At 30.8% G+C, this 21,436-nt stretch overlaps 2 protein-coding genes across 2 annotated transcripts; one reads left to right on the top strand and one right to left on the bottom strand.

Moving 5' to 3' along the window:
- On the bottom strand, nucleotides 1–7,045 carry LOC132723671 (beta-1,4-galactosyltransferase 2-like). The gene is made up of 9 exons (XM_060708431.1): nucleotides 6,831–7,045; nucleotides 4,846–5,632; nucleotides 4,159–4,319; nucleotides 3,351–3,422; nucleotides 2,358–2,545; nucleotides 1,676–1,798; nucleotides 1,068–1,172; nucleotides 618–756; nucleotides 1–305 (listed from the first exon to the last, which is right to left on the bottom strand). Exons 2-9 carry the CDS (start codon nucleotides 5,591–5,593, stop codon nucleotides 276–278), a joined length of 1,566 nt encoding a protein of 521 aa, XP_060564414.1. The 5' UTR covers nucleotides 5,594–5,632; nucleotides 6,831–7,045; the 3' UTR covers nucleotides 1–275.
- A 2,075-nt stretch (nucleotides 7,046–9,120) lies between these two features.
- LOC132723665 (translocon-associated protein subunit beta-like) lies at nucleotides 9,121–20,880 on the top strand. Its single transcript, XM_060708423.1, has 6 exons — nucleotides 9,121–9,267; nucleotides 13,181–13,350; nucleotides 13,879–13,977; nucleotides 17,150–17,261; nucleotides 19,842–19,919; nucleotides 20,387–20,880. The coding sequence occupies exons 2-6, from the start codon at nucleotides 13,181–13,183 to the stop codon at nucleotides 20,495–20,497; spliced, it is 570 nt and encodes a 189-aa protein (XP_060564406.1). The 5' UTR covers nucleotides 9,121–9,267; the 3' UTR covers nucleotides 20,498–20,880.
- The last annotated feature ends 556 nt before the right edge of the window (nucleotides 20,881–21,436 follow it).

The raw sequence follows: 21,436 nt of genomic DNA, 5'->3' as shown, positions 1-21,436 counted from the left end.
CATAACACAACATAAAACAGCACAACAACGGATGTTTCTTTAATAAAACATACTTTATTCATCTGATACCTGCAGCATGCACATTTTTATCTAAATCTTTTATTCGCATAATGTTTACTATATTAAACATCAATCAGTTACTAATTATTATGATAATCATCGCCTATGAACATGTAGACATTGTCGGTATTCTATTCTTATTGTCTATTCTAGTCAAAATACATCAAATATGTCGGATGTTTGAGGTATAATTATGTCTAACGCCCTTTCAGCTGTCAACCATTTTCCAAATATTGTTGGTATTTCTGAAATGGAAAAGAAATTGTCTTTCTTGTGTGCTATAATCACCTCTCTTTGTGTGATAACCAAATGAGCTTTATTTTAAAATAGGATCCTTGTCATCTCATGTCAACCATAGCTATATTTTCTTCAAACTAATGCAAACACTTTACTCATATACATGTATAATTTATTGGTCAAAGGAGGAATATATACACCAAAACACACAAAAACAACATCAAATTATGCGGCATTGTATAAATTGACTATTCTATGGTGTAAGAAATTTAAGCACATGGGAGATATATTTATATCACATTTCAGAGACAAGTACTTACTTCCATATATTTTGCTTCCTTGGCCGCTACATATACCCATGTATATAGAGGTTTGAACTCCAGGGCAAGTCGACTGTACATTACTGACTTCACTCCATCTTCACTCATTCTTACTTTTGCAGACTTTAACAGGGCAATTCTTAAAAACATATGTCATATATCAATGCACAAAAAATAGCTTAATAATAAGGTCATATAAATGAAAACCGTATCAGAATTTCTTGATTCATATAGCAGAAATACATTGGGACTACTACTTTATCATTGAATGGTAAATCAACCAATCCAGCGATGTTTCCAGCTTTTAAGGAGCGTGAATCAATCCGTTATTAAAAGACATAGAATTTATGCATTTGCTTTATTGTCTAATAATAGCATGTAAGTATTAATTCGAATATTAAGTACATGTATGTTTATTTCTGTTAATTGATCAAAGATAAATGGTAATACCTGTTTGGATTTTGAGGATTACTGGAATCTTTGCCATGATCTAATGCAAGAAATCCCCCTATCTGCTCGCGCGGACGAGCAAAGTGCTGCTTCGTTGCTATAATTCTAAAATAATATAAAGATTATAAAATGTCGCATCAGGATTACTGCTAACATAATATGCTTACATGTTAATGTTAATAATAAGTGGTCTAATTTACAAAGTAGTTTTTAATCAGATGATATCCTCATTACTGTTTATCTAAAAGTGGATCATATAATTATCTGAAATTTAACAAAGGTGTCATCACAGACGAGGTATATAATTTGAAAATATGCCCTTTTCAAGTTGAAGGAACTGTTGAAAATTCCCAAATTATTCTGAAAGACTTCCCAAAGAATTGTGAAATCCACCAATCAGCTCATTTTTTTATGAAAAAAAAACAACAACAAAAACAACAACTTATTTTATATAACTATGCGTATTGTAATATGATAAAATGTTAATGCACCGGTATGTTTTATATAAATTTTCCCCACTTTCTTACGACAACAACGGTAATCCTTTAAAATCTAAAAGGCATAAGTTGTTGCAAAAAAGTTAAGTTATATCAGGATGATAATTTTACCTGTAGACCATGTCATCATCTTCGGCACCCCAACCAAAATACAGATTCGAAAAACCATTCACTTTCCAGAACTGGTCGGGTGTAAATGCCTCCACTCCACCAAAATACGCTAGATATGGTAATCTAAATGTGAAAAATTATATGTTTGTTAGGAACTTGCCAATCATCTAATGAAATATACAGCCGTAATCGATGGTTATGACGCTTTTAGACTTGTATGGCAGAAAATAATTTTTATGTTATCGCGTTTGTTAAGAAACATTGATTACCATTCTTATTTATCTCAAACCATTTATGGAATTTATAGTTGCACTGAATTCATAGAAACACGGAATTTATCAAGTAGATTTTTTATATTTTGTTCTGTTCCGACTCGTTTACTATGTTCCGCGTTTCCGATGGTACTATCCAAATGTTCATCCAAGCCCAAAAACCTGGAAAATTGCAAGGTTAACTTATTTGTTTAAATTTTCCTTGAATTTCTTTCAAAGAAAATACCCTTGAAGCTGCATGCTCTCTTCATTATGCAAATGTCGGTCGTGTTGAAATAAGCATTTTACTTTCATAAAAACTTTTCTTTCGTCGCATGATGTTTTATCATGTTATTTCATGATATAATTCTATCATAAAGATATTCTATTCGAATAATTTGTGTATAAGATTAATCAGGACTTATTCTTACTTGTTTTCAAATTTTGAGTTCGAGGCTGTGAGATGTCTAGGTACACGACCACACCTATACATGTTCCTGTCGTCTTGCACGAGGAGATCTACGTCATGTATGATGTAACAAGTGTAAGTACCGGCGCTTGATGCTGTCAGGAAGCCAACATTAGCCAGTAGACCACGATTGAACTGTGTCGGGAAAGCCTGTTTTAAAATGAGCTTTATCATTATTTTATCAACACCATATATTGTTCCAGTTTTATAGACAAAAGAAGATATGAAAAACTTATATATAAAATGCTTTATAATACTCATTTCAATAGATCTGAACAGATCTTATATTTAGTCTGAAATGTCAGGCCAGTTAATAAAACAAGAGCTGTCAGTATGATTGTGTGCTTGACTTTTCTCAGTGCTTGATAGTAAAACAAATGCCTGGATATTGTAGAAGTCCATAAAAGGGCCATAATTCTGTCAAAATCCATGTTAGAGGACAGTAACCAGCAATTATGCTCTCAAATAAGTACGTGAAGTTTCAACCCATTCCCTTTAGTAGTTTTGCCGATACTAGCTTAAACGTAAAAACTTATCCAAAGTGTGACACCGACGCCACCAGATTAATGCTATTAAAATTTTGAAAATACATTGTATATCTCAAAGTAAATGTTTGCGATGTGAACAAAGAAAGTAAATAACATTTACAATCTACGAAAATCACCAAAAAGAGGTCAAAATATGTAATACTAGCCCTTACTGCGTATATAAGGCAGTAGAAATATAGTGGTCAATACAGCAAAATCAGTAATTAATCACAAATAGCATGTAAATCATTACTTGACTCTTGAATTCTTAAAATCTTAGTTCATTTTTTCAGGTTTATTTCTTTTTTGGCATGCAGCTTTAAAAGCCTAACAATTTCTTGTAAATATTTAATAACAAAGGTAATACTACACAAATTAAATAACAAATTGAAATAAAAATGTTTTATAGAATGTCATCATTTAGTTACCATTTCAACGACAAAAATTCCATATTCTATCTTCTGTCGCTGTAGAACTATATGTAGATGTCTAAGTAAAACCTGAAATAAGATAAATAAACTAAATATTTAAAAGCAAAATTTACAGAAGTTATACCATTATTTGTTTATGTTATCTTTATCATAGTTAACTTTTACAACTGAATGAACAATATTTATATAAATATTATAAAACATTCAGTTATTCATAACGAATAGTTATCAAATATGTGGATATTTTTCATTCGTATGTTATTACTTCGTGTAGGTAAAAAGGCCATTACTCTGTGAGAAATTATTATACTTTTTTTTTAGATTTATGTCCCTTACCTTTGGTTTGTTTTGACTCTATACGGAATTATAACACATACGTCTATGTTATCTCTAAGGAATTATTTTACCTACTTTTAGATTTGTGCTTCTGACTCTATAAGGAACTATAATACTTACTTTTGTAACGACGGTAGTACAACATCATAACACTGACAATGAGCATAATTTTAGCTGGTAAATTAACATAAGTGAATGTTTCCCATATAAAAGGCACACAAACCACTTGGTGGTGAGCAGCTTTTCAACAAACAGGGTATGTTGTGCCTTTAAAACCCGTTACACTTTAAGTTTGTCTGCCCGACTCCATGTTCTATAATAATTGGACTTCCCTTTTTAAAATTATTGAGCCCTTGGCTCTATAAAGAAATCTATGTTTCTCATATTTTTCTTACATTTTGGGGGTCTTGCCTCCTTTCAGGGTTTAGAACTTGTTCTCCTTATTTCTGTAAGGAATTATTATTCTTACCTTTAGATTTGTCTCCCTGTCTCTGTATGGTATAATTATTGCAGTTCTCTCCCTTGGATCACAGTCGACAGGTTTAAATTTCCCTCCATCTTTTATCAACTTTAGATTTTCTTTTGGAATGTCGGTAAGTTTTGACATCTGCTCAACTTGCATTGGTCCCACTAAATATACATTAGATAAAAATGCTCTACAAGATCTAAACAGACAACTTACGAATTAAAACATTACAAAATTTATTCGTGAACACTTATATATCATACTAATTGTGCACAATCACGTTTACTATTTGACTTTCACTCAAAATGTTATAAATGTTTTGAAGTTAAAGATATTCTGCAAGTACATAGAGGGAATCATTACCGGTAAACAGTGTCATTTATAGTGTCATTGTATTGAGTTTATTTTATTGAACAGGATAAAAAAGACATGCATTTTTTCCTTTCACCAATGAATCACTTTGCTAAATTATCTTAAATTTTTCTCTTTATAGAACTGGTCTTACTGAGATTGTAGTTGTCCAGACAGATAAAACAAAGAAAACATAAGTTAACGGTGTCACGTGGACCGTATGAATCGAAGGCTTGAATATTTTACTTTGCTTCGTTGTGTATATAAAAGTAAGGAAGTAAACATTTTGACTCTCTATTAAGTACTATAATGAAATATCTGATATGATGATAAACATACCTAGCTCGGGTGGCCACAGGGGACAATAATTTGGTCTTTTAGAATTCCTTTTGCGAAAAGTTTTTCTCCGTCCAGTCGTAAAATTTCTATCACTATGTATATCATTAATTATAGATGAATCATTATATTTGGAAATATTTACAGACAGTAAAGAAGCACCAAAATCATTTACATGAGGTAATCCGTTCTCAATGGCGATTGCTTTGCTTGCGTTTAGAGAGACATCGTCTGTTACATTAGTAGCCCTCTTGTCAACGGTTATGTTACCATCACTTACATTTTCATGCTGAGCTAGGATGGTCAATGTTTCACTTTTGTTAAAACGTTTTGAATCGTTTAGATGTTGGAACGTTTCTTCTGCTGTAACATTTTTAGTCGTGCTACTATTTATTTCACTATATGATCTTATAACACTTTGAACTATCTGACTAGACGTTATATTAGAAGAATTGTACTTATTGAGAATCATACCATCTTTTCTTGAGACATTATAACCGGCCCTCATTAAGTCTGTCCCTGAGGTGTTATTGAACGGCCCTCTTGTCATAAATATCATGTCTAGATTTATATCACTTATAATAATATTCCCTTTTCTCTCAGATGAATCCAGTGGAAGATTTAGTTGGGACACAATTTGAATATAGACTATAGTAGTGAATATTATGATCACTGAAAAGAACAGGCTATAAAAACTTCCAACTTTCACATGACGTATTGCTCGTCTTACTTCCGGAAACAATGATGCCATTTCATGACATTTAGCCTCCTACACATCTAAACATCGTTCCTGAAAAAAAGTTTGGAAATATATCTGAATATGTAACTTGTTATCGTGGTTCAATGCATGGATTGAGGTCCGGTTAAGCATCAACATATTCTGACAACTTCTATTGTACTTGAATTGAATCACGTCTGTACGTGAGATACTTATTATAACACTGATTTTGTCCTAAGGAAGACGATGTTTATATAATTAGTAAACTGTATGTGACTAAGTTAATGATTTAACTGTACGGATTTAACTACAATGAAGGACTTTGACGATAAATTGGATGAACTTTTTACTCATTCCTTTAACTAACTTCAAGAATATTCAGGCTATTATTTAAAGGCAGGTTTGATATGATGATGGAAGTTAATCAAGTCAAGTCAAAAACCATTTATTTCACTCATTCCATGTGAAAACACGGATATTAGGTTAATTGAGGCTCAAATAGCAGTCAAGTTACATAAGAAAGGTCTAAACTTAAATAAATAATCTAACATTTAATGTTGAGTTGTATATGAATGTCACTTCTTTATATATAGTGAACAATGACGTTCAATTTTTAAATAATAATGTACAGTTGAATAATATATTTCAGACATAATCAGACTCTTCAGAAAACAATCTGTGGTTTAATCAAAATGCGAAATAATATTAATGTTTTTCAACGAAAAAAGAGACTTACTATTTGCTATTGTTAAGGTTTTATTTTATAACGTTTTCCTATTTTGTGACACAAAGTGACTCATATTAACAACAGAGATGCCATATTTCCATTTGTCAGTTAAGCCGGTGATGCATAGATTCCGAGTGCAAAATGTTATCGTGCAATGTAGTTACATTTCAAAGCGAAGGGTGCAAAAGAAGGGCGCAGTCAAAAATGCTTTATTTACCTTGTATGCATGGTTAGCTTTCGGAAATGTTAGCATTTCTTAATGTTTACTTATAATATTGGAAGGATATATTACTATAAGTGTATTGCATATCATATTGTATATCAATACCAAAGTATTGTTAAATATTTAATGTGTCAATATAACTGGAGAATATTATTGTATTAAAACGTACCTCAACATTTTATATAATAAAGGATTCGTCTTATGAAACACATGTCATATAATTATCATTTTTGAATCATATATGTAAAGAGTTTTTTGGCACTTCAAACACTTTAGCGGAAAGATAAAAGTTAAGAAATATCAATTTAAATTTTAATTACCTGAACACCTTCTGTTATTGTACGAATTTTATTAAACATTCACTGAGCATACATATTTATATTCATTATATATTCCAATGCAATCGCATCATCCTTTAAGAATCCGTGTAAAATATTAACATTTGGTTTACCGTTCAGAAAAAAAAAAAACATAAAAAACGTTACAATGTTTATCAATTTTATCTCAAATATCACAGTATTTGTTCTTATATTGGCCACGTCTATATACTTGAAGACATTTGATACAAAGACAACTATAAAAGTTAACATTTATTGAATGGGCTGTAATTTAATCATTTAAAACAACTTAGACTATAGATCAATAACCACGTTAAATAGGATATTACAAATAAACTGCATTGTACACAAGACACTCCGGTTTGATTGTGTACAATATATATAAATACAATTAAATCGGGAATTTTAGTATACCAATTTAGTTTCTTGTTTTAAAAAGCACACGGGGTTCTATTTTTCAACTCACTTACTTTCTTTATTATTTTTTATTCTACTTTTTATCTATCTTATTTATTTATTTATTCATTCATTTATTTATTTACAATAAAAATACAGCACATGTACACTTTTTAAGCATCTGATCCACTTAACTCACTCAAAAGATTATCTATCATGCAGTCTTTGATAATTACATAACATACATTACTGTCCAGGACGTACATCGGTTTATATGCTGTCAAGATAATACAATGTAACCAACTATTTCATGTCGTAAGCTATATAACATTCTAAAATCTCGGATCAAGGCCGTCTATTTCCCAGATGTTTTTATTTGATATAACGTGTGATAATTGTAGTTATCTCCCTTGAACCAATATCGTAATGTTTCACATTTCCTCAATGGTAAACGTTTAATGGCCATACGTCATACATATTTGTCTCGTTTTAATAGAATTTGATTAACAAAAAATTAGAATGCGATAAAAAGAATCCTATTAACTAGGGGCCCCTCCCGCGAATGAAATGAAACCTATATGTGTTAAATAGTGGTTTCTGGTGCATTTTAAATTCAAACTTTAAAACACAAGTGTCGATATTCTTATAGAAAATTTCAAACTTAAAAACATACCAGCAAACGTGGTAATTTCATTTCTATCTTTGAAAAATAATCCAGCTTCTGATGCCCTTACCGGTACACAATCTTAAATTAAAGGGGATACATTTTCCCTTGGACAAATGTATATTATATTTCATTTTTTCTTTAAAAAATACGGCCCTAAACAATTTTCGGCGTTAAATGTTAGACAAATTATTTATAGATCTACATTGACTGGTGGTTTCTGATGCATTTTCAGGTGCACAATTTTATGTTTCACCAGAAAAATTCAGACATGCAAGGTTGCTTTAACTGAACTTTGTAATATAACTTCGGAATGATCGGCTTACAATATCGCGCATAAATCGTCATAATCAATTTATTTCGTCAGGACCGCACTGGTCAGAACTATGTACAAATCTTGAAATAAAAGTTCTGTCAAAAGGGATTGACGGTTTAAAATAACAACATGCACTGCAGTCTACAATACAGCCAACATTAGGGCTTAATTTCTATTTCCAAGCGTGTTCGGTATGCAAATTTAATTAATTAAGCATCGAGCTTTAATAAAAGTCTCTGATTGAAGTATAAAATGTAAAAATTAACCCTTCAAAGGATACAAAATGTATTCAGCATCATTTTTTAATACACATGTGTGACTATAAAGTAAAGGTTCAAACAAAAAATATCAAATTAAAAATGATGATAATAAAGAATAGCAGTTAACACTTTTTCATGTGATAACATTTGGAAATTTCTGAGGAAATGTAAAAACCTGTACATGTGTATTTGAAAGTGTGCACCTAAAATACATTTATTATATTTCTTTATTTCTAGATATCTATTTACATTGTTATCCTTTTTTTTTTAAAAAATCACATATTTTTATAACAACAAAGACAAATACTTTTTATTGTACATATATGTAGATCAGCGCCTTCCCTTACATACTCACTCAAACCAGTAACTAGACCAACTCGATTTTCCCACTCCCTTGTAAACAAATTTAAACAACTTCTGACAGTACAAATACTTATTCTTCCCCAGGCCCATTTCTCATTGGAATGCCTTGTCCCTAGATGTTGTCATCTTGTCTGGGCCCATTTTCAATAAGGCTTAAGCTAAGTCAGGTGTATGAATATTTCACTATAAATATACACTGCCTTGCCTTTATCCATTTCAAACATTTTATCTCACTTTTAAACCTCTGTTTTATCCTTCTTTTCTAATGACTTGCAAAATACACGTCTGACTACATGGAAGAGTGATAGAATTATTAGTGGTGTTCACCCGAAGTTAAGTCTAGGTTACACGACATGTAACTTTTACGGTGCAAATGCAAGGGACAGAACTCACGACATAACGGAAGTTGTAACCGGCAAAGTAAGTCGTGGCAATTTATTTTTTAATTTTTGAAAGTTTGTGAAGATTAAGCTTTTGATTTAGAAAAGTTCTGTTAGAAAATTTAGTAAATCTGATTTGCGAATGAATTTTACCTTTTACGTTTCGAAAGAAACTGTTTATTTATCAACTTCCAATGTTTGACGTGGCAGTGGCCCACTGAGTGGGTGGGGTATAAATCATAACGATATTTGTTAAAATACTGGCTACGTAGTGATTTAGATTGTAGGATTTATACTTCAATCTTTATAGTTTTACATAATTTTTAGCAGATCTCTTATAAAAAAATGGTGAATGATATAGTTTGGACTAATTTTCATAATTTATCAGATCTACATTAGCTGTTTGTGTTCTGTTTAGTCTTTAGATTAAGATTTATAATTAGAGTCAAGTAAAATTTATTTTTAGTCGGATTATATAACAACAAAATTGTTATATTATCAGGTTGTGTGTATTCAGTGATTCATTAGAGTAAGACAGATTATTTTGAAATTTCTTGCAAACCATGTTTCCCCTAGTAGAAAAAACTCGGTACGTTACGATACCGAAATCAACTTGATTTCGGTAAAGTTACCGAAATCAACTTTTCATTACCGAAATCAACTTATAAAATCACAATTAAGCGTTTTATTATATTTTTTTCATTATTATATATTACAATAGGTTAAGTTTGACTTTCATGCAAAAAATCAGTTCGAAATAATCATTAATAATGATATTAGAAACAAATAACTAAATATCAAGATTATTCCCTGATTTGTCACGAACCGAAATATATGTTACAATACCGAAATCGACTTGTAAAATCACAATTAAGCGTTCTATTATATTTTTTTCATTATAATCTATTACAATAGGTTTAGTTTGACATTCATGCAAAAAATCAGTTCGAAATAATTAATAATTATGAAATTAGAAACAAATACCTATATTTCAAGATTACTTCCCTGATTTGTCACGAACCGAAATATATGTTACCATACCGAAATCGGCTTGTAAAAGTTAAACTAAACATTTTCATAGATCTTGTTTAATTAATTAATATAAAATCATTCAAACTGAACCATAAACATAGGAAAATAATATTTAATTATAAAAAATGATGATGTTATAGACGGATATGTATATTATATCATGATTACTTCCCTTGTTATTAATGTGTTGCATTACCGAAATCAAATCAGATTTCATTTCAAAGATGAGAATAACCCCTAAAATATTTGCATGAATTTCAGAAGTCTATAAAAAAGGTATTTGAGTGAGTTTTAAACTTTGAATTCATATCGCTTATTTACAATGTTTAGTCAGATAACATTGCAGCGTATCATCTCTTTGATGTTTCTTAATGATTTCAAAATACAAGATTAAACAAAACTGTGTTTGAAGTTATCCGCCTAATTTAGATCACTATTAAAATAGTTGATTGGAAATTATCACAGAATTTAATTTAAATCCAATGATTATGATTTGATTAAAATAAAAAGACGTAGCGGTAGCCATTCATCATAACACCTTTACTAATAAGGAGCAAGCATACACGTGCTCGGACAATGGAGGTGTTAGTTGACATAATTAACATACTCGTTAACCGCAATCCTTTAATATATACATCGGCGCATGGAAACTTTAAAGTATCCAAACAACATAATTAGACATAATTATTTTGCATGAAAATAAAGCTGCTTGTCTCCATTAAGACAAAAAATACATTACAGTTTAATATAAAATGACGTATAGCGACCATCCCTATATAATATATATCAAAAGACTTTTTTTATAGTTCTATATTATACATATTTCAGATCTAGTAAGCTGGTAAAAATATAATTTTATATTAAATAAATTGTCAAAAGACCGGTTTTAACTAATTTGTAGGGGTGGCCGTAGAAAACATTTCGGTATATGAGACAAGGTGCTTTGATATTATTATTACCAAATTGCATATCAGTTGTTCCAAAAATGTATGCAATTTTTTGATGTCCCGGATACTTAACTACATATTCTACTTATTGAAAAAGTTGTTAAGTCATGATTTTATGTTGATCGATTTAAAATCATTTTAAATTTCATATCTGTAAACAGCATAAATTTATGGAATGACTGGTATATATTTATATGATGAAAAAAAGGAACACTTTTTACTGACAAATTTCAATTATGAAATGTTGTAACTTGTACGATATGACATGCTGTGTATGACTGTATTAAGTAAGGTGTGAAGTAATTAAGACAGGAGGTACAGTTGACATATATTGTATGTAGATTATAATGAACCATCTGTTTATTTCGTTTTAAACATTTAAGTAAATGACTAAAATATAAAAATATTATAATAAAGAGTCCCCATAACATATGTTAGTGATTTGTTAATATATAGTTAAACTGTTCAATAAAAGAAAGATACAAACTTTCAAATTTCCAATTTTACTGCCTGATACATCATACAATTTTTATGGAACATTTTTAGAGCAGTCGAATTGTATATCTGTATTCAAATTTATAATAGAAAATCATAAACTTCCGATTGAAGTTGAATATTTTTTCTTCATAAAACATAAACATGTACAAAATTTATAATTATCTTTAACTCATATTACAGAATATTTTATTTTTCCATCATAGTCCGATCATAGCTTTTTAAAAATACGATTTTATTTAGAAAATTGTTATGCACGACAATCACGTGCAGATATATAACATGCTAATATGGCGGTATCAGACTTTTTCTTAAATCATTATATACATTGCATTCTAATATGAAATGGTACTAGTCTTCTAAGACATTACATGAAAAACATTTTCTATCATTTAAAGGTGTACTATTTGGTTTAGTCCATCTACCTGAGTCTATGTGCAATCTATGAGATGATACTCTTAACGTAGTGAGATCTTTACAAAACCGTTCAACATTGATAATATTTAGATATGGTTGAAACTTAAAAACAGAAATATGTCTATAAAATAGAGCTCTACTAGAGTTATCTAATCTACTATCTACTAATTATATACATAATTTAAACTTCACCGCTGATTTCGGTAATGCTAAACACATAACGGGTTGTTTAGAACAAAGGCTAGTAACTCAATAATTACATTTTTGTTAATAACATCATTAAAATAAAATATTTTCAATAGATTTTTTAACTGAAAGTCTATTTCACTATTTTTCATCAAATAATGAAAAAATAATAGCAATATTTTAACTAGGTTGGTTTTTACGAGTTGATTTCGGTAATGCTAAACACATAACGGGTTGTTTAGAACAAAGGGAAGTAACTCAATAATTACATTTTTGTGAATAACATCATTAAAATAAAATATTTTCAATAGATTTTTTAACTGAAAGTCTATTTTACTATTTTTCATCAAATAATGAAGAAATAATAGCAATATTTTAACTAGGTTGGTTTTTACGAGTTGATTTCGGTAATGAAAAGTTGATTTCGGTAACTTTACCGAAATCAAGTTGATTTCGGTATCGTAACGTACCCGAAAAAACTGAGACATTTTAAAAGTTTTCATCATGTATTGTAAATCATGCCAGGAGTACTTAAATGCTAAAACTTAAGTCTTTGTTAAATCTTACATAGTGAAAATTATTTGGGACAATAAACTTTTTTGGTAAATTTACATACAGTCTTACTGTCTTTCTTTCCATTGAACAGAAAATAAAATTTTTTTAAAAATGTTTAATATATTTCATTTTGCAAGAACAATGTAACATAATGTAAGCAATATTATATTTGTTTCATTTTAATGAGACTTGCAATCTCAGATCTATATAAAGACTTTTATTTTAGTTATGTAGAAAATTATCTACTTCTACAGTTGTATTAGAAATAACTAAAAGTTTGTAATTATAAATTATTATACTTTCAGTTGATTTTATTTTCAGATGAAGATCCTGTCTATGTTTGTTATCTTGCTTCTTGCAAGTTTCCAAGGTTATCTTGCTGATGATGAAGGAGAAGCAAGGCTTCTAGCATCTAAGAACATCCTTAATCAATACCTTGTTGAAGATAAAGACCTGACAGTTGAATATAGAATATACAATGTTGGTGGAAGGTAAGGTTAACTCATAAAAAACTTCACTATTCATTAATTGTTTCCATAATTGTTTGATTTGTACATTATTGATGACTGCATAGCTGATCTAATTATATATTTTAGAATGGACTGTTCAGTTATTATATTTATAGCAAGTTTCTCTTTGAAAAATATTTTTTATGTTTATATGTTCCATTGTAATTGATAATTTAATAACTGTTATATTGCTTCCTCAAAATATAAATTTATTTTTATTTTTTATTTTTTTTTTCAAAATATGGTTGTTTGTTAAAAAAACTATATTTCAGTAAATTCTTTCAGGTATAAAAGCGCCTTTTTAAAGGAAATGGCATAGCTTTCTTTTTATACATTGTACTTTCTAAATCATATTCAAACCACATTTCCAGTTATTGGGTTAAACAATTTATGTCCAATACAGGTATGCCTTAAGTCATATTTCATATGTGAAACAGAAAGAAATGGTATTTAATCATGAGGATTTCACTATAATTTCTTTTATCTATCATTGTTTTAATTAAATTTCAGTGCTGCACAGAAAGTTCGACTTAGTGACGACAGTTTCCCTGAGGCAGATTTTGCAGTTGTTGCTGGTAATCTAGAAGCTTACTGGGAAAGAATTGCTCCGTATCCTTTTCTTTTTTATTACAAATTATAAATAACTGATTGATGTTGAGAGTTATTGAATTTTTCAATCATATCTATTTTGGAGTAAAGACATTATTTTACCTGGTATGGTATTAAAGGGATTCAATTGAGTTTTTTTGTTGACAGGACAAGACTAGAAATATTTTCTCAAGGGTTTTATACGATGTTATATAGGTCTACCAATAACTTTTGTGCAAAATTTCAGGCCATTTGCTCATTCATTGTGTAAAACCACCTTAAAATTAAAAGCAAGAAATCATAGACCTACTTAATACTGATTTTCAATTTAATTCTTGTTAACTTTATTTTTTTTCTTTTTCATATTTTTATTTTTTAAAAGTCCCATTTGATATATGTTATAAAACTGTTATAACAATATTTTCTTTTACCAGGTGAATTATTTACTGGCAAAAATTAGGGCTGGGAGAATCAAAAGATCTTATTTGATAATGAAATAGCTAATGTTTATTTATTTAGTTTGGTGTAAAGTGAGTCCCTTACTGTTGGGTCATATTGTAACAGGGTTCTCGGGGACGCTTATTTCGGCGTCCCGGTACGCATGTTTATTTAAGATGGACGCAAATATTTCAGAGCAAGGATTCCACGTACGCTTAATTTTGCCTGGGGACGCATAAACATTACCGATTGTTTACAACCACAAATACACAAAATACGTCAGCGCGTGTCAGTCGTATAGGTAGGCGGTCCTATGCACATCGACCCGTGAAGCGATTAGCCAATCAGCAATAACGCTTCCGATCATTATCACGTAATATTGATCAGACCAATGTATACACGCGCTCTACAGTACATTTAATATAACACGAGGTGATAATTTTATATCTTTGATCAACAGTTGATTGGAAATTAGCAAATTTTACCGACAAAATGATAAAATTATCGACTATTTACGCCGCAAGTTTAAAGATTGTTTTCTCAAATTACAAATGAGTGTAATTTTGAATGATTGTCGAATATTTTCGGCATTTTCTAGGCACAATTTTGCTTTAGTTTCATTCATATGAGAGTATTAAGAATTTAATATATTGTGCCGAAATGCCAGGACAACAAACCAAAATACACATACGCTTTTCTTTGATATTTAGATTCTATCCGAAAATTGATCCCTAACATCGGCGATTTCATGTTCGCCAGAAACCCTAAAATTTCGCAAAAATTATCGGTTTCCAAGCCAAACATGCGAATGAATTGTTCCTTTATTATTTAATCAACATTAAATCTTTAAATATCGATCTTCAATTTGCCCCCTTTTGAAGATATTTGCTAAAATAATTGTCGATCGGATGAATCTCTTACACACTGTGTGAAGCTGTACACGATTTTCCTATTCATTCCGCTAAACGCTGCCTATATACATTTACGTTTTTTTTTTCACAAATATAAACTTTTTGTGTTTAGAGTGGACTTATTTAACCAGAATAAAATTTGATTTGGTATAAAAGTGGGAAAAAAACAATTTCCATGTGTTGATGCATTATAATGAAATAATTTCATAATTAATATTTCAACAATATTTTAATTCAATATTAACAACAAAACAATAATTACACTATGTATTTCAGAGTTTCTTTTGAATAACTATAAACTTTGGAGTCCCTTGAAGATTCAAAATATCAGCAATGCTATTGTGAACATTGAATGACTAATCTGTAAACATTAATTGCGACGTGCTTTTGGACTCCAACTTTTTTAGGGTTGGGAGTCCATGGACTCCATGTTTTAAAGTCCAAGTGAGAACCCTGTTGTAAAAGTAGGAGGGAGACCTCAGTTGTGTATTACTTCACATGCTTATTAGTCCCCTACCGGTTTACCGGAGGGGACTATAGGTTTACCCTCCGTCCGTCTGTCCGTCCGTCCGTCCACAAAACTTGATCCCACGATAACTTGAAAAGTACTAAAAATATTTTTATGAAACTTGATATATGGATAGATGGCAGTATGGAGATTATGCACGTCTTTCTCTTTTCTTCCTCTGTTGAAAATTCTGGTTGCTATGGCAACTAATAGGCTGAAAATATGGCAAATTTTACACATAAACTGGATCCAGTGATAACGCAAAAAGTACTGGAAATATTTTTATGAAACTTGACATATGGGTAGACAGGGTTGTCATTAAGAGGCGGCAGGAGGCCAAAATGCCTGTCTCAAATGCTTTATGGGCCGCCTCAAAATTAAGAAAACACTCTTTGTTATGCACGATAAAGACAGAAATGACAGCCTCAAGTTCAAAACAAACCTTCTGCAAAAAATGTTAATGACAACCCTGGGTAGATGGCAGTCTGGAGATTATGCACGTCTTTTCCTTTTCTTCCTATGTTGAAAATTCTGGTTGCTATGGCAACAAATAGACTGAAAATATGGCAAATTTTACACATAAACTGGATCCAGTGTTAACGCAAAAAGTAATAGAAATATTTTTATGAAACTTGTAATATGGGTAGATGGCAGTCTGAAGATTATGCACGTCTTTTTCTTTTCTTCCTATATTGAAAATTCTGGTTGCTATGGCAACACATAGACTGAAAATATGGCAAATTTTACACATAAACTGAATCCAGTAGTAACTCAAAAAATACTGGAAATATTTTTGTGAAACTTGACATATGGGTAGATGGCAGTCTTGAGATTATGCATGTCTTATCTGTTCTTCCTATTTTGAAAAAATATTGGTTGCCTTGGCAACAAATAGGCTTAAAACATGGCAAATATAACAATTTTTGTGATTTGTCAAAAAGAGCTGAAAATTTGTATGAAATTGCATCTTTCATTCAAGAATTTTGCTTTTAAAATGTTGTATTTTGGTAACAGGGATGTTTCAAATATTAACTTTAGAGTGTCCTTCAGTCCGTCTGTCTGTCTGTTCATAAAAACTGTTTCCTGTGATCACTTTTAAAAAACTTTTCCAACAAATTTACTTAAAATAAAGAAAAATTGAAACATTAGTGAATGGCCAATGGCCCTTCAGAATGTTGATGGGGTTCTAACCGGTAGGGGACTTATGGATTGCTTGCAATACTATGATAATTGCTTGTTCTTGATGGGAAAGCAAGCTAAACCACTAGACTGTAGAGGCCTCAGTTAATGTAAAGGTGTGCATAATGTATTAATATGATCCTTGACTTATATATAGAAACACAAATGTTACCCACTCTGTCATCTTGAAACCACTGAACTTTGGATATTTCAACTTTACCGCCGCAGAAGTTAGCTATTCTTCAAATGATGATTTTGATAAAAGACAGGTAATGTGTAGCAAATATTTATTTATTTTTTATATTGGAACATTTATGAGAGATGCTTTTAATTTCTATTAAGATACCAAGTTCAAGCATAAAAACTGTGCTCGCAGGTGAACATAATTGGAGAAGAAAGCCCTTTCTTTGTAAAAGTGTGCCTGAATACATGTGTTAAGTGTACAGAACATGTACTAGTATCCTTAATGTTCAAGTCATTTGATTAATGAAAATTTGTTTTATTAAATCATCACTGCTGGTTTAAATGATTTTTGTGGTATAAGTAGTTTTTATTTCGGCGGAGGATATAGAAATAGTCTCCGTCCGTCCGACATTATTGTCCGGAGCAAATCTCTAAAAGTATTTGAGTTATCAACTTGAAACTTCATAGGTGGATAGACCTCATTGAGGAGGAGTGCAGTGCACAAGAATGATAACTCTACCTTGCATGATTTTTGAGTTATTGCCCTTTGTTATTTTTCAAAATTGATTTTTGTCCAGAGCATAACTCCAAAAGCCTATGAGATATTAACATGAAACTTCATAGGTGCATAGATCTCACTCAGGAGTTGTGCAGTGCACAAGAATGATAACTCTACCTTTTATAATTTTTGAGTTATTGCCCTTTGTTGTGTCGCCTCTACGGAGTAGTGGCGACATATAGGGATCACTTCTCCGTCGTCTGTCTGTCTGTCTGTCCGTCCGTCCGTCACAAAACTTGTCCGGACTACTTCTCATAAACAACTGGTGCAATTTCATCCAAACTTTACAGGAATGATCAGTACCAAGTCTAGTTGTGCATATTGTCAGGATTTTCCGGTTCAATGATTTTTGTCAGAGTTATGGCCCTTTAATAATTTTTAATTTTAAAGTTTGTCCGGACTACTTCTCTTATACCACTAATGCAATTTCAATGAAACTTTACAGGATTGATCTGTAGCTCAAGTCCTTGCTCATATTGCACGGGTTTTCCGGGTTGAATGATTTTTGGCCGAGTTATGGCCCTTTTGATAAAAAAGGTTTCTTTTTTCTGTGTGTTGCCAGATACACAAAAGCTTGTCCGGACTACTCCTCATAAACTACTGGTGCAATTTCATCCAAACTTTACAGGAATGATCAGTACCAAGTCTAGTTGTGCATATTGTCAGCATTTTCCGGTTCGATGATTTTTGTTTGAGTTATGGCCCTTTAATAATTTTTATTTTTAAAGTTTGTCCGGACTACTTCTCTTATACCACTAATGCAATTTCAATGAAACTTTACAGGATTGATCTGTAGCTCAAGTCCTTGCGCATATTGCACGGGTTTTCCGGTTGAATGATTTTTGGCCGAGTTATGGCCCTTTGATAAAAAGGTGTTTTTTTCTGTGTGTTGCCAGATACGCAAAAGCTTGTCCGGACTACTCCTCATAAACTACTGGTGCAATTTTATCCAAACTTTACAGGAATGATCAGTACAAAGTCTAGTTGTGCACTGTCCGTCTGTCTGTCCGTTTGTCACAAAATTTGTCCCAGCATGAAATTGGCCATCATGAGGCGACACATGTGATTACTGATCGCTCTTGTTATTTTTCATACCTAATTTTTCACTTGAGTGGAGCATAACTCAAAAAGTGTTTGAGATATCAACATGAAATGTCATAGGTGGATAGATCTTATTGAGGACGAATGTTGTGCGCAAGAATGATAACTCTTCCCTATACAATTTTTGAGTTATTGTCCTTTGTTTTTTTTTCATGCTATTTTGTCCAGAGCTTATCTCAAAAAGTATTTGAGGTATCAACTTGAAACTTCAAAGGTGGATGGATCTCATTGAGGAGGAGTGCAGTGCTTAAGAATGATAACTCTACCCTGCATTATTTTTGAGTTATTGCCCTTTGTTATTTTTCAAAATTTATTTTTGCCCAGAGCATAACTCAAAAAAGCCTTTGAGATATTAAAATGAAACTTCATAGGTGCATAGATCTCACTCAGGAGGTGTGCACTGCACAAGAATGATAACTCTACCTTTTATAATTTTTGAGTTATTGCCCTTTGTTATTTTTCATACTTAATTTTTCAATTCAATTTTTTTTCTCAAAAAGTATTTGAGGTATCAACTTTGAAACTTCATAGGTGTGATAGATTTTACTGAGGAGGGATGCAGCACACAAGAATGATAACCTACCCTGCATTATTTTTCAGTTATTGCCCTTTGTTATTTTCATCCATCAGTATTCACATAGGTTTCAAATCTGTAATCACTATAGCCATCAGTTTTCATTACCAAAAGACCTCTTAAAATGGAATTATTCTGCTCTACTACATATACATTCTTCCAATGAGCAAACACATTCGGCGGGGGATGGCCATGTTGACATGGCTCTTGTTCAAGTAGAATTACAAATCATTACAATAGTGTGTAAAAATGGGAAACTGTTATTTGTAGCTAAGCTTCCCGTAGGTATATTACTAAAATGCTTTTTATTCATTTTTTCAGTCACTCATCGTTTTATTTCATTAATTCTTTTACTAACTGACTGATACACCCATTCATGCATACATTATATACTTGAACAATTTGTAATGTTGTTGTTTTTAATGATTACAGGTTGGTTATACAAGTGCCCCAGGAGAAGGTGGTATTGTAAGCTTCAAAGATTTCAACAGAAGATTTTCACCTCATGTAGTATGTATTTCATATTGATAGATTGTCACTTTTTTCGTATGATACTTTTACATTCAAAATGAGAAAGAACTTGTAAGGAAATTAAATGGAAGTGAAGATGTGCAAATAATTCTGAAAATTAATTTTAGAAATTGGTTTCACTGCTGAAAATGTACCAATATCTTGGTTGTATCACAATACAATATAGAGACACTTGCATTCAGACAATATAATGATATTTAAATATTTCTTCTCTTTTTAGCTCAACTATTCGATAAGAATAATTAGAGCTATTGTAGTCACCTGAGCATTGAGGTCGGCCACTTATTTTAGTTTTTGTAACACCTCAAATAAAAGTAAAAAATAACAACAATCACTTAACATTTTGCCATAATTGTGTTTGATATACACTATGCATTTCTAATTATTTCACATTTATCAATTTTGTGTGTATAGCCTATAATATGTTTGACTTATTCTATTTTCAGCTTGACTGGATGGTATTTGCTGTTATGACACTGCCATCTCTAGGTATTCCATTCCTTTTGTGGTTCTCTAGCAAATCCAAGTATGATTCATCAAAACCAAAGAAGAGCTAACGTGCCTGCAATTTTAGTCTTTTTTTATTTAAAAAACAATTTCATGCTTTAATTTTCTGTACACATGTTTTTTACCATCACTTAATAATGTGTCAAATTATTATTGTCTGTTAAATGAAGTAATGAAGGAACCTTAAGGTGACCTGGTAAAATGTTCGGGTTAACATTTTAAGGCAGAAATTTTATAAAGATTAAGTCATAAACAAAATGTGAAGAAAAAAAAACATTTGATTAATGTTTGCTTCACTTGAAGAAAGTAGTCAAAATTATGTGTTTCTATTCCTATGTACATAGTGTTAGCATTAATTAAGCAATAGAAAAGAGTGACAAGGTCACATAAAGTCTCAATTTTCTCATTTAATTTTCTTTAGGGGAGACTATTTCATGTGAACTTAAAAATAATTTATACATATTGATTGATAACATTCCTTTTCAGTATCTGTTTATTGAAAAATCATTGTGCATTGTATTTTTTAAATTTGACGAAATGTTTTGTTTACCATTTTAAAGTGCTTTATTATCAAGTCATTTTGTAAAATTGAAAAAAAATGAAAAGGCTTTTTATGCAGAATCGTCATAAATGCAAAAGACAGTTATATTTACTGTTATGTATAGAAAGGCCTGGAAAGACAGCTATGCCCTTTAAATATGTGATTTCATGTATATGTACAGTAGTTGACATTTGTATCTTATTTTGTTTAGCATTTTAGACAGTTTTGTTTGTCATATCAGCATATAAATAATGAAATGTTAGAATGTAGATTTGTATAAATAAGAGCTAATGTTTGGAAAGAAAATGTAAATACATGCTCCATAAACTAAAGTACTATGTCACATAATTGCAAGTTAATCCATAAAAATGCAGACTTCATGGTGTTAAACATTGTTATATCTTATTTTGGAAAGCTTTGAATTACTTAATATTTCAAGAAAAGTATG

The sequence above is a fragment of the Ruditapes philippinarum genome, unplaced genomic scaffold, assembly GCF_026571515.1.
Source record: "Ruditapes philippinarum isolate M1 unplaced genomic scaffold, ASM2657151v2 ctg47_1_1_1_1, whole genome shotgun sequence".
In the NCBI taxonomy this organism is placed as follows: Eukaryota; Metazoa; Mollusca; class Bivalvia; order Venerida; family Veneridae; genus Ruditapes; species Ruditapes philippinarum.
Note: the sequence above shows the minus strand (reverse complement) of the source record. Positions and strands in the feature narration are given on the sequence as shown.

What these genes read in the sequence shown, in the direction of transcription:
- LOC132723665 (XM_060708423.1), top strand. Translation starts at nt 13,181, where the DNA reads ATGAAGATCCTGTCTATGTTTGTTATCTTGCTTCTTGCAAGTTTCCAA. An exon ending in ATATACAATGTTGGTGGAAG is followed by an intron (nt 13,351 to 13,878) that starts GTAAGGTTAACT and finishes ATTAAATTTCAG; the next exon opens with TGCTGCACAGAAAGTTCGAC. An exon ending in ATGATTTTGATAAAAGACAG is followed by an intron (nt 17,262 to 19,841) that starts GTAATGTGTAGC and finishes TAATGATTACAG; the next exon opens with GTTGGTTATACAAGTGCCCC.
- LOC132723671 (XM_060708431.1), bottom strand. Translation starts at nt 5,593, where the DNA reads ATGGCATCATTGTTTCCGGAAGTAAGACGAGCAATACGTCATGTGAAA. An exon ending in ACAGGGAGACAAATCTAAAG is followed by an intron (nt 3,423 to 4,158) that starts GTAAGAATAATA and finishes ATCTTATTTCAG; the next exon opens with GTTTTACTTAGACATCTACA. An exon ending in AATCCTCAAAATCCAAACAG is followed by an intron (nt 757 to 1,067) that starts GTATTACCATTT and finishes TATGTTTTTAAG; the next exon opens with AATTGCCCTGTTAAAGTCTG.